Raw genomic sequence first — 12711 nt, 5'->3', positions numbered from 1 at the left:
GACCGTTACTAAGTTAAATAAATTGTGCCGATTTCATGATCTTTTTTTGCTATGGTCATTAAGCAAATCATTCGAAGCACACAGTCATTAAATGAATCTAGATGCCCCCACTGTCTTTGCTTTTCAGAGGCGGGCAGTGAAGTTCACAAGTGTTGATGGCGCAACTGTCATAAATCCATGCCAGTTGCCAAGGGCCTGAATTTTGATCCTGTGACCACAGGGATGCTGTAATGGTTGTAAGGATGAGGACCGGGCATCTCTCTTCTTCAGTGCTGTCATAACTGAACAATTGCTAAATGAATGGTTGTAAGTTGAGGACTTCCTGCATAATGTATATTGTGATTTACCACTTCCATTACTCTGATGGATCTTTTCGTGGCAACAATGGTGCTTATAACGTCTCCACATTCCAATTATGGTCACTTGTCCAAAACTGTTCTGGACCCCTATTCTAAAAGATCAAAAGTATTGGGGGGAGGGAAAGGCTGCCAATCTTACCTCCCATAATTAACTATTGACGTTCTCCATTGCTATGCTGCTCTATCCAAATGTTCTCATTAAGCCATTGGCAGCATTACCCCTAGCCCTTTGCGTGACGTCCTTTTCCTTTTTTTGCTGCAAAACCAACGGAGGATAGATAGCGGAGCTGAAGGGTGGAGGCTGACTTGGCACTCCTGTATTGGGTACCGGGGGAGAGAGGGCTCTTTGGCTATTCTGAGTTCTTGCAACACCTGTATTGGGATAAGGGTGGACCTTAACAAAGGGGCCTCAGCATTTAGGATATAACAACTGTGGTTTTGTAAAAATGTCCAGAAAAAGAATTTAAAATTTTAGAAGGACAGCTGTTGGCCACAAAAGAAAACAGAGATAGAAATAAAATTATTGTCTATATTCTTGGTTATTTTTCCCGATATTTCAGATTGTCCTTTTATATATAATATAAATATAAATATATAAATATATAACATATAAAAAACAGGCCAAATTATTTTTCTAAATCTCTACCAAATTCTATACCCAAGTCAAATTTCCATTTTGGCATATGGATGCCATGTTGGTATATGATAAATTCAAAAGTTGTTTAACAAGCATACAAGCACCACCGTAGCATTCTAACTGTTTAACTGTTTAGAGGGCTCTCTAAACAGGTTTTGTAATTCACCATCTCACCCAGTTCTAAATCATTTGTCATAAATTACATATCCCGGTTTCTAGAAACCCAAATTGTGGTTGCTGGATTTTATATGTTATATTGTAGACGGTTCCCATTAGTATACACTGTTTCAAGAACTGATGATCCACTTTGGTGTAGTAGTTAAAGGCATCAGGAAACTAGGGAACTGTGAGTTCTAGACCTAGAACTAGCCAGTAGTCCTGTCTCAGCCCTAGGAAAGAGGCAATGGCTAACCAGTTCCAAAAAATCTTTCCAGGAAAACCAATTGCCGGGAGTCAAAATTGACTCAAAAGCTTTGTGTGTGTGCATGTGTGTGTGTGTGTGTGTGTATTAAAATCATGTGCATACTTCACTACTTATGCCCTTATATTAACTTTTTAAAAATGTCCTTTATGCAAGCGTACAAATGGATTTGTACAAAATTAAGGCAGAGCTTTCTATATACAGCATAGACATTTTTTTTCTGTCTCTCGTTGTAGGAAAGATTGTGCTGAACAATCATCTTTTCAATCCCACGTCTTACTCTAGCTGCAGTTTCAGTGGTCCATCTGACCTTTGAGGGCATAACAAAGGCTTTCATATTATTCCTGACCTACCATCTTTTTGGCCTTTAAAGAAAACCCAGTTAGTGACTGCTAAATCTTTAACATGGCAGTGTTTTATAAGCTTTTCTCTTTTTAAATCTTTTACAGTAAGCTCCAATTGTAGCATTGGCATTTGTACTGTATGAATTAAATACCAAGGATTAGTCTGTGTTTAATTTTAAAAGTTTCTTCCTTAGATAGCTAGCCTTTTTCTTGTTTTATTGCTTAGATAGAGATTAGCAATTCATTGTTTATCAATTAGTCAATTTCTCTTTCCTGCTGAGGGTTGGGGATTAATAACTGGCTTCCTTTAACTCTCCCCCCCCCACCTTTATTGTGAAAAGGCAGTTTTTCATTATAAAACAAAGAGGGGAAAATAAGAGAAACAAGTAATTAAAGCTGCCATCTCCCCCTTTGTGGAGAGCAGAAGCACTCTAATTAAGTGGTAAATCACCACTAATCCCTCAACAAACTGAGCAGAAGAGCAATGAAACAGGAACAACCTGCAAGGGGGAAACTTAATTGCAGGGAACCTTTGCTGAACTGTGCTTGCAGATGAGTAAACATTAAAAAAAAGAGATCTCATCTCTGTGGAGCACCATTAGGAGGTTAACATGATAACGATTTTAAATCCTGTAGGTCAGAGAGGTCCCCAACTCTTGGCCCATGGGCTGGCACTGGTCTGCAGCATGCAGAAACCAGGCTTTGCAAACAACCGAAGCCCCATCCATAGGATGCAGGCAGCACACAAAATCAGCCCCCCTCCGGTCCTCTGGAAAAACCTCTCTCCACGAAACTGGTACCCAAAAGGTTGGGGCTATGCAGTCATTTTTAATTCAACCTGCAGCTGGCTGTAAAAGCAACCCAGGTTGGACGTTTCCCCCAAGTGTGTCTGCCCACGAGGACTTTGGGGTTCAACTGCCTGGCTTCAAAAACAAAATTTCTAACACAGTTTCCTATCATTTTTGCCAATTCACTTTCTTCGATTTCAATCAAGTAATACTCAGTGTCTCAGTATCTGTAAATTCTAATTACCAGAAAGAACTACTGAACCCTACCAGACGGGCAGTGATCAGGTGCCACACTTTCATGCTGGACACACCTCTGACATTGTTTTACTGGCTGCCGTCTGGTTAGGGGGTAATTTCAAACAAACAGTCCTAGTGGCTCATGGAGAACCTGTTACTATTTTGTGTTCTTATGCTCTGGCGGCAGATCGGATGCCAGGTCACAGCCCCTTGGGATCCGGGCCGCACAAGCAGTAGGCAAGCACATGAGTGCACAAAGCTGCATTCACGCTATCAATACACATGTGTGCAAAACCATCACCTCTCTTCCCCCTTTTGCCACCACTGCCGGTCTGCAGAGGTTGGGGACTGCTGATTAAGTGCAAGCAATCACTCCCTATTTCATCTCCTGCCCCACCACCAAATAAGACCTACCGTAGATGCATTGAGGATCTGTTTGAGATTGAGAACACGGGGAGACACACATTTTGAATCAGTATGCAAATAGGAACAGATGATCAAGTGCACCGCTCACCATAAAAGCACTTGAAGAGAAAAATGGATTTCGGAGGGAAAGGAGTCAACACCGTCACACCCGGTGCATGTAATTTGCAAGTTATTCATAAATCCTCCACACCCGATGTGCTTTTTTTGTAGACGGTTTTCACCAACAGAGGATTAACGGGTTGGGTTATGTATCAGGAGGCCAAGGCGCTAGAGAAGCTGGCAAGGACCGTGGTAGACAAGCCTCCTTATCTGTTAAGCCAACAAATTCTAAGTACGCTGTAACATAGCAGTTGCATATCTTGCTGTTACTGTTTTTCTAGAGGCTGGCTTGAGAATGAGGTGGGAAATAGGGTGATTTTTTTCCAGTAAAACAATCTACAACCATGGAGGAATGCACAGGAAATTTCATTCCACCGGCTTGTGAAGCATATAATGAGAGCATAGAAATAAGGTTGCTGTGTCTGAAATTGATGTTTCCTGTGGTTTCTGAAGTGCCATGCTGGCTTGCTAATGGAGATTTGTAACTGGAATGTGTGTATTTAGCAGCAGAGTCACAGTAGTGTGATGGTGTGGTAGACCGCAGTGCCAGGAGGACAAGCTGGAGCATGCATCATCTATACCAGGAGTGAGTGAGAGTTAACACACTGATAATGACAATGTGTGTGTAGATCCAACTTCTGTTCCACATTACTATTTTAATACTACATATTTTCAGTCACCTGATCCAAAATCAAAAGATGCTTGCATCTTAATATTTATAAAGAAGTGGGAACATTTTTGTTCAAAATACGAACAATGAAGGATTGACTATTCCTACTCGTCAAGAAAGAAAGAAAAATATAGACAGATGGATTGGATCAAAAGAAAGAAGATGTTAATAGCTAACCTGCAAAGTTTCAATAAGTGGAAGTTTTCTCGCCAACTCAATCGGAAGTAGCCCCAAGATTGGGATCAAAAAGTCAGAATAGTGGCCATGACAATTTACCCAAATCCCAAACCATCAAGAGGTAGGGGAATGAATCTAGTCTCTAGGTGCCCAGGGCCTTTTTGAAACAAGGTGGATGGCAAATAAACTTAAGAAATATATTAATATATCCTAGCTGATTGGCAAGAAACAACTGCAAAGTATCTCTTTCTCTGCCTTAGAAGGTCTGCAATTAGTAGGACAACCTCATGGCGTTTCTTCCCCAAGGCAGTTCTTCCTAATCTTTCCTTCTCTAAACAGTCCCTTTGCTCACTTTCCTTCCATCTTCTTTTTTGGTAAAGGTAAAAGTTCCCCTCGCACATATGCGCTAGTTGTTCCCGACTCTAGGGCGGTGCTCATCTCCGTTTCAAAGCCAAGAGTCAGCGTGCCAAAGACGTCTCCGTGGTCATGTGATCGGCATGACTAAACGCCAAAGGCGCACCGAACGCTGTTACCTTCCCACCAAAGGTGCTTCCTATTTTCCTACTTGCATTATTACATGCTTTCGAACTGCTAGGTTGGCAAAAGCTGGGACAAGTAACGGGAGCTCACTCCGTTATGTGGCGCTAGGGATTTGAACCACTGAACTGCCGACCTTTCTGATCGACAAGTTCAGCATCTTAGCCGCTGAGCCACGACGTCTCTTCTTTTTTGAGAGCGAGCTTTTTTTCTCCCTTCGTCTTCTCTTTCACCAATCATTTTTCTTCCTCTTTTGTTGCTTCAACATCTTTCTCATGATGCCTATCAAGAAGACCTCAGATGGGTGATGGGCGGGCAACCAAGCTGGGAGAAAACAATATTGTAGAGGAATCTCTCTTCCTTTCCTTCTCCCTGTTCCTCCAAATTCAGAGGCGCACAACATCTTCCCAAGGACCCTCTTGAATCGATCTTCCTTCCTTTCCCCCCACAAGTTCGGATCTGCAGCTGGAGAACAGAAGAGGGGAAACATCCTGCCCAAAGGTCTTCTTTATGGAATTTATCTTCTTTCCTTCAAGACAGTGTTTCTCAATCTTGGCAACCTGAAGACGTGCAGACTTCAACTTCCAGAATTTTCCAAGGCAGCACAGTACAGATGTAGCGATTCATCCGTTCATTATTCAAGATCTCTTTAACTTGTACCTATTTTATTCTTGTATTTTATATTTTATGTCATATATAGTATGCCCTATGTTAATTGTGATGCTTCTGAGACGAATAAACAAATTCATAAATCATAATAAAACATTAGTTTGAAGCATGAAGGCGTCAAGAGGTCTGAGGAGAATTTCTGAGACGAGATAAATTTTCTAAATGTATGTATGTATGTATGTATGTATGTATGTATGTATGTATGTATGTGTGTGTGTATAGATAGATAGATAGATAGATAGATAGATAGATAGATAGATAGATAGATAGATAGATAGATAATCTCCCAATCGTTACTCCCATCGCTGAGGGAGCCATTAGCCTCCTCACACTTTCCCAGCACTTTGGTTCGGTCCAACTGCCACTCTCGTTCTCCTTTTATACGCCCCCCCCTCCCCGCCTGCTCACGTTGGTACAGCCCAGCCGGCCGGTTCCCTCTCTTTTCCTTTTCCCCCCGCCCTCTTTCTCAAGGGGAAAGGGAGCCGCCCGGCTCGCGCCTCGTCGCGACGTCATTGTGACGTCGCCCTATGCGAACCCCGACGGCTTCGGGCAAGGGCTCGCGCGCCGCGCACCAAGGGGGCCGCCGATTGGCCGGCGGTTGAGTAACCCGCCTCCGGATTGGCTGCGCCCTATCACCCAATAGAGAGACGGTTTGCTCGACCAGGAGGGTGAGAGAGAAGGTTGGGCTGTGGGGGACAGAAGGGAGGAAAAAAAGGTGAGGGGAGGGGGACTGGGGGAGAGCGCCCCTAGTGCAGGGGGGAGCTAAAGGGGGGAGGGAGACAAGAGGGAGGCTGGAGCCCTCCCCTCCCTTATATGGGGGGGGGCACGGCGGAGCAGATGGGCCGCCCCCCCCCCTCCCGCCGGGGTGGGGGAGGGGAGCCCGGAGCGCGCAACGTGAGAGGATGTGAGAGAGAATTGGGGATTGGGGTAGGTGTGCCCCCCTCCCAACTTGCAATGCTGTGGGAGGGGAGGCCCTCCTGGCGCATGGGAGGGGCTGACCTCCGTGGGGGTGGGGTGAAAAAGAGGGGGTGTATTGGGGGGGTGCAGGCCCCAGGACAGGGGCGCGATGGGGGGGTAGAGGGTGCTGCATCTGAGCATCCCTGGAATTTTCCCTGCCAGAAATGAGGGACCTCCATTGTATGGGATCTGGGGGGGTGGGGGGTGGAGGGGGTGTTTTTGGTTGCAGAGGAAGCCAGGAGGTTTGTCTGGGAAAGTGGGGGTGAAGGGGACCCCTGAGGTAGGACTTCTGCCTCACCCTGCAGCTTAAGATTTAAAGGCTTGAAGGAGGAGTGGGGCCCCTTCCTTCTCAAGGGTGGGTGGGTGGGTCAGAACCTGGGACCTGAGGTGGATGAAATTACCTGCAACCTTCTCTGCTGTCTTCTTTGTAGCCTTTTTAACTCCAAGCTTTCAGAAAAGGATCTTCTGCTCCGAAACGCCGTGCATGTGGCTGACAGAGGCCAGACCGGATGAGTTTCTGAGGCCTAAAGGTCCTTGGATTTAGGCCTGGAAGGTATGTGAGAGAAAACTAGATCAACTGTATTGGTTAAACCACATTGGAGCATTGGGCAGGGTGCCTGGGAATTGTTCTTTACAAGGGCATAGAGAAGTTGAAGTGGGCTGCCAGAGAATTGCTATTAAGTTGATAAGGATCTGGAAACCAACGTTTAAAAGGAATTGGGTTGGTTTAGTTGGAAGAAAATATTACATACAGTAAAGGGAGATGAGGGAGTGGTGAACAAATATTTTAAAGGATGCAGTGTCCCAAAAAAATAAGAATAGGAGAAAGACTGAGGGGTTGACATTAGATTCTGAAATTAGAGATAATTTCTGTGTTGTAAGAAGGGTTTAGAAAAGTTAGTCGACTCCAGAGCAGTGCTAGGGACCTCCTTGTTAGCAGCTGTCAAATGGGGACTCCCATTTGCCTGAGATCATTTAATAACTTTCTCTTCAGGTTATGATTTTCTGAGGCTAGAGAAAATAAAGGCAGAAGAGGGGAGGGGAGAACCTTGTCCATTTAAATGGAGCTATTTAAATTCATTTGCCAATTTAGAAATTTCTTTTTGCAGCTTTGTGCTATGCCTCCATGAGTTTTTATCATCCTGAATAATTTAGTACCATCCTGAAATCGGATTGGCATTCAAATTGGTTTTTTACTTGGTGCCATGAATATTTATTTTGTAATGTTTTATTTGCTTTATGCTTCATGATGTACACAAGTTACTTAGTGAGATGGGTGGCTGTAGAAATCAAATAAATATTGTGGGAGAATCCCAAACTAAAGAACAATATGTGTAATGAGAGTGAGAGAGACAGTAGATAATATGGGAGAAAGCAGACAAATTATCTGAACAGGAATCATTGTTCTCTTTTCTTAATTGCATGTTTTCTGAAAGTCCTTGTTGTTACAAAGAAGTGACATCTTTAATATTTAATTTTTCACAATCTGAAGCAATAATAAATAGAAGTAAGCCTTCAAACCTAATCAAATAAACCAAACAACGCTTTCAAATAAACCAGGTGATAATTAACATTTTCTTCTTTAAACAACATGCAGCCTGTAGTTGATTGATGAAGACTAGAATTCTGTACACCCTTATTTGACAGTAATCTCCAGTGGGAAGTCTACATTGGATGGTGCTGCTTGCAATTTTTGCTTTACAGCCCAAATTTCTTGCTGCAGAATTTGCCCAAGGAGCTTTTGACTGACTGTTTCATAATAGTTATATTTAGGAGAGAGATGTTACCCGTTCCAAAAAATGGTTATTAATTGAACAGAAAGCTTTATTGTTTTGTTTAAAAAGGATAGATTCCTTTATCACAGCACTTTGCAATTCTGTCTGAAAAGAACGCTTCTGAGTAGCTTCCTGCCACCCATGGAGTTGATGGACCTTTTAAAAGGTCTGAGGGCGCTTTTAAAATAAGTGTTCATTCTCATCAATCAAACAGATGTTCCAAGCACAGTCTCAACCAATCAGCTCCCTAATTTTTTCTCCTCTCTCTTTCTCTTCCCAGTACACTGGGAGCCATCTTTCGTGATGGCCGAATCAGCGGAAGAAACTCTGTTGTATGTAGAGCACCGTTATGTCTGCTCAGAGTGCAGCCAGCAGTTTAGTTCCTTAGAGGATGCTTTGGTGCACCAGCAGAGCCACATGTGCTCCCAGGAGCAGCAGTATGAAGTAGTCGGGTTGGCAGAAGCCGGGTTGATGGCAGGTGGCGAGACTGGTCTCTATCAAGCAGTGACTGTGCAGGAAAGCCAGTACCAGTGTTTGGAGTGTGGACAGATTCTCATGTCTCCAAGTCAGTTGCTTGAACATCAGGAGATGCACTTGAAGATGGTTACTCATGAACCAGAACCATTGGTCAAGCCTCTGAGTTCCAGTCAAATCCACTACGAGTGTATAGAATGCAAAGCCATGTTTACCAGTCAGGATGTGTGGCTTGCCCATCGTCAGACCCACCGCAAACCACCAGAACCAGTAGCTGCTGCTCCTCCTCCTCCTCCACCACCACCACCACCTCCTCCTCTTCAGCGCCAGGCCCTTGTAAACCTGGAACATTCCTACCGTAAGCCAGAGGAAGGAGGGGATTCCTGTGGAACTGTGCAGTTATTGCTCTACGAGTGTGGCGAATGTTTCCAGCTGTTCCAGTCAACCACAGACTTCCTAGAGCATCAGGCCTCACATCAAGTGATCCAGCCAACTCCAGGGGCACAGATTAGGGAGTTGCCTGCTTCTTGCCCTGCAGAGCCAAAAGAGTTATTGCCGCCAAATTTAATGGGCATACAAAACGGGGCTGTGCCGGCACAAATCCAGACTAGCGTCACAGCCACAGATCACAGTTACGAACTGAAAAACAACCCCGGGGAGCAGCCACCCCGTAAAGCGAAGCAGGCCGTGAAGGAGTATTTGTGCACCGAGTGTGACCAGCTCTTCCCATCATCCCATAAGCTGCAGCTGCACATGAGGAGTCACCGGCAGGGTGCCTTCAAATGCCCACTTTGTAGTAAGGTGCTGCCATCTCCAGCTGCTCTCGAGAAACATCGGGAGGAGCACAGTGGCGAGTCCCGCTTCCTCTGTGTGGAATGCGGCTTGGGCTTTGGCACTGAGGCGGTGCTGCTGTCCCATCGGCGCACCCATTCGTCAAACCCCATGTACCGCTGCACCTGTGGCAAGAGTTTTATCAACATGACCAAGTTTCTCTATCATCGGCGCTCCCACAGCGCCAATTCAGCACAGATCTACGAATTGCCTTCCTCTCCCCCTGAGGACCAGCCCCTCGAGGAAGAGCCCCCAGAAGCCTCAGAGCAACCGGAAGAAAAGCAAGAAATTGTCCCTCTGGCCCTCATTTGTTCTGTGGGCAGCAGCGTCGCCTCTGTGGAGGGCGGCGCCCAGGAGAAAAAACCGGTGGAGTTTCAGTGCCAGATATGTAGCAAGGCCTTTCCCAAGCAGACCCAGCTGTCGCGCCATCAGCGCTTTGCCCACAAGATGGAGCGCCGCCACAAATGCTTGACGTGCGGCAAGATGTTCAAGAAGAAGTCCCACATGCGCAACCACCTCTTGACGCACACAGGGGAAAGGCCGTACCACTGCAAGGAGTGCGGCAAAAGCTTCAATTCCCCGGCCAATTTGCAGCGCCACCGCTTGACGCACACGGGCGAGCGTCCCTACCGCTGTGACATCTGCCAAAAGTGCTTCACACAGTCGTCCACGCTGCAGCAGCATCTCCTGGTGCATAGTCGCCACTATCCTTACAAATGCCAGGAGTGCGGCAGTGTCTTCCACCGGCCTTACCGCCTGCTTATGCACCGCTATCACCACACTGGGGAGTATCCCTACAAGTGCCAGACCTGCGGCCGTTCTTTCTTGCTTCGCCGTCTGCTGGAGGTTCACCAGTTGAGTCACACTGGCCAGCAGCCGCATCGCTGCACCTCTGGCTGCGGGGCTGCCTTTGTCACAGCCGAGCAGCTGAAGGAACACAAGTGTGGCAAGATGAGTCGCCACTTTGAGTGTTCCGTGTGCGGCAAGAAGGTTGGCTCAACGGTGCAGCTGAGGGCCCACGAACGGCTGCACGGAGACATCCGATCCCTGAAGGGGGGGTCGAGGAGGAACTGCCGGTGCTGGAACCACCTCCGCCCCGTCCCCGCCGCCCGCCTGCCCAAAGGCCTTTGAGTGCAGTGACTGCAAGAAATTGTTCAGCACAGAGACGTCCCTGCAGGTCCACCGCCGCATCCATACCGGGGAGCGTCCCTACCCTTGCCCAGATTGTGGGAAGGCCTTCCGGCAGTCCACCCATCTCAAGGATCATCGGCGCTTGCACACCGGGGAGAAGCCCTTTAAATGTGAAGAGTGTGGGAAGGCCTTTACGATCGCGGTGCGGTTTGGCCGAGCACAAGCGCATCCACACGGGGGAACGCCCCTACCACTGCGATGCTTGCGGGAAGGCCTACCGCTCCTTCTCCAACCTCTGGAAGCATCGTAAAATGCACCAGCAGCAGCGGCTGCTGCACGAGCAGGAAGTCATGGCCGAGGCCATGGCTGCCGCCGCAGCCGCCGCAGCTGCATCAGCAACATCCTCAGCCTCGGTGGTCTCGAGCGAACCCGTCTATGGCAACACGGTGGCCATTATGGAAACCATCCCCGTAGTGGAGACCATTGAGATCTACCCAACGGATGGAGGTGTTCACTTTGAGAATATCCAGGTGGAAAATGTCCAGATTGGGGGCGTTTGAGTCAGGCTGGGGGGAGTGAAGAGGGGCAGCTGGTCTCTTGTGGTAGACTGGGAGCTCCTGCTCTTTGGCTCCCCCTTCGCAGGCTCTGGTGTTTGCCGAAACGGTTCCTCCTCCTCCTCCTCCTCACTTCTGCTGCTCTCTGCATCCCTGGAATGAGATCGCATCCTTTCATTTTCCCACCTGTTCTGTAAATGAGCCAGGCGTCGCTTTGCCCCACCCACTTCCCACTCAGATAGCCGTACTGATGGCTGGGCACACTCCATGCCATCCTGTGGTCTGATGCTCCCCTTCCCTTCTGGTTGGTATTGGCCTGTTTTTTCTCCCTTCTCAGCAGAAGGAACCGATTGCCCCTTCCAACTTGAGCAACCTTTGGCCCTAGCAATGCCCATGGCAACCTTCTCTACAGTTGAGTCCTTCTAATGCTATTTTGGGGGTGTTAGGTGGGGTGGGTGGGGGTGTTGTTGTTGATCCTCTTCTTGCTTGGGACTGAACTGGGTTGTAAATATCTCTTGAATCTGCTCTGTTCACTATTGGATTTGCTCCCTGTTTTGCTGTTGGTTTCCTGCTCTTCATGATCCATGATATGAATTATTTTAATTATTTTGTTTCTTGCTAACTGAGCTCATTCCCATGGCTGTGGGAGCATTTGTTATTTCATACGAAAATAAAATAGAAATGAAAGCACTTGTGATTTTTCCCCCCTCCAATTGAGGTTTTTTTTTTTTTCTGGCTTGGGAAGAAGATCCCGGTGTGAGTGAAATGTGGTAATGAAGAACAAATAAGGTTGAATATAAAAAGAAACTACCAACCTTTGAGTTAATTTGGTAATCATCTATGTTAACTGATCACCTAAATTTTCCCAGCCACATATATTTATCTGATTAGTTACTTGATGAGAAATGCTTCATTAAATAGGGAAGTGTGCTTGATTAACTGATTATTTTAAACGCATAGCATTTTGAAAAACACTTCCCTCCACCTTACTCTTGAAAGAGAGTGCCTGTCATAACATTTATTTAAACAGGAAGAAATCCTTGGTTGAGATTAATCAAATAAAAGATTTCCAGCTGCAGAAATTTCATTCAGCCCTAATATATGTTTTTTTTTTAAATAACAATAAACAAAAACTGTCATTAACTCTGAGAAGGAAATAATAGAGTTAGGGTTAACACTAAAGTGTGTCACAAAATTTTGAATGAAACAATCTATGCCCCCCCCCAACTTTCCTGATATAATGGGCTCAAATGTTAATTAGCTAGCCAGAAAGTCTTGGCTTTAACAGAAAGTACAGAGGCATGACAAATGTAAAAGATATGTCTAGTTGTTGTGAAGGTTGTTTTTTTTTAAGAGTGGTAAAATTTTTGTTGTGAATGCACCTTGAAGGGCCTTCCTTAGTTATTTGGGGAGGAGGGCAGTTTGGTATAACGTCCACTAGGTGGGCCTGTAGGCCAGAATTCTCTCCTTGAATTTGACTAAGAAATGGTTGGGCCCAGCAATCTGCTTCCAATATTAGTCCGCCTGAGTGGCCCAGAAAAGATTCAAAGCAGGACAGGCATTGTCTTCCCAATGGCACAAACTTTGAATGAGGGAATTTCATTTGGAATATAATTACCGTTCAT

General features: G+C 46.0%; 1 protein-coding gene across 1 annotated transcript; it reads left to right on the top strand.

Moving 5' to 3' along the window:
* The first annotated feature begins 6008 nt into the window (after positions 1 to 6008).
* ZNF574 (zinc finger protein 574) lies at positions 6009 to 12118 on the top strand. The gene is given in 5 exon segments (XM_032228460.1): positions 6009 to 6032; positions 6753 to 6874; positions 8377 to 10468; positions 10470 to 10740; positions 10742 to 12118. Coding segments are annotated over 3 exon segments (2691 nt in total). The 5' UTR covers positions 6009 to 6032; positions 6753 to 6874; positions 8377 to 8399; the 3' UTR covers positions 11093 to 12118.
* The last annotated feature ends 593 nt before the right edge of the window (positions 12119 to 12711 follow it).

Source organism: Thamnophis elegans, chromosome 12 (genome assembly GCF_009769535.1).
Source record: "Thamnophis elegans isolate rThaEle1 chromosome 12, rThaEle1.pri, whole genome shotgun sequence".
In the NCBI taxonomy this organism is placed as follows: Eukaryota; Metazoa; Chordata; class Lepidosauria; order Squamata; family Colubridae; genus Thamnophis; species Thamnophis elegans.
The sequence above is the reverse complement of the archived record's forward strand: the minus strand, read 5'-3'. Positions and strand labels throughout refer to the sequence as shown.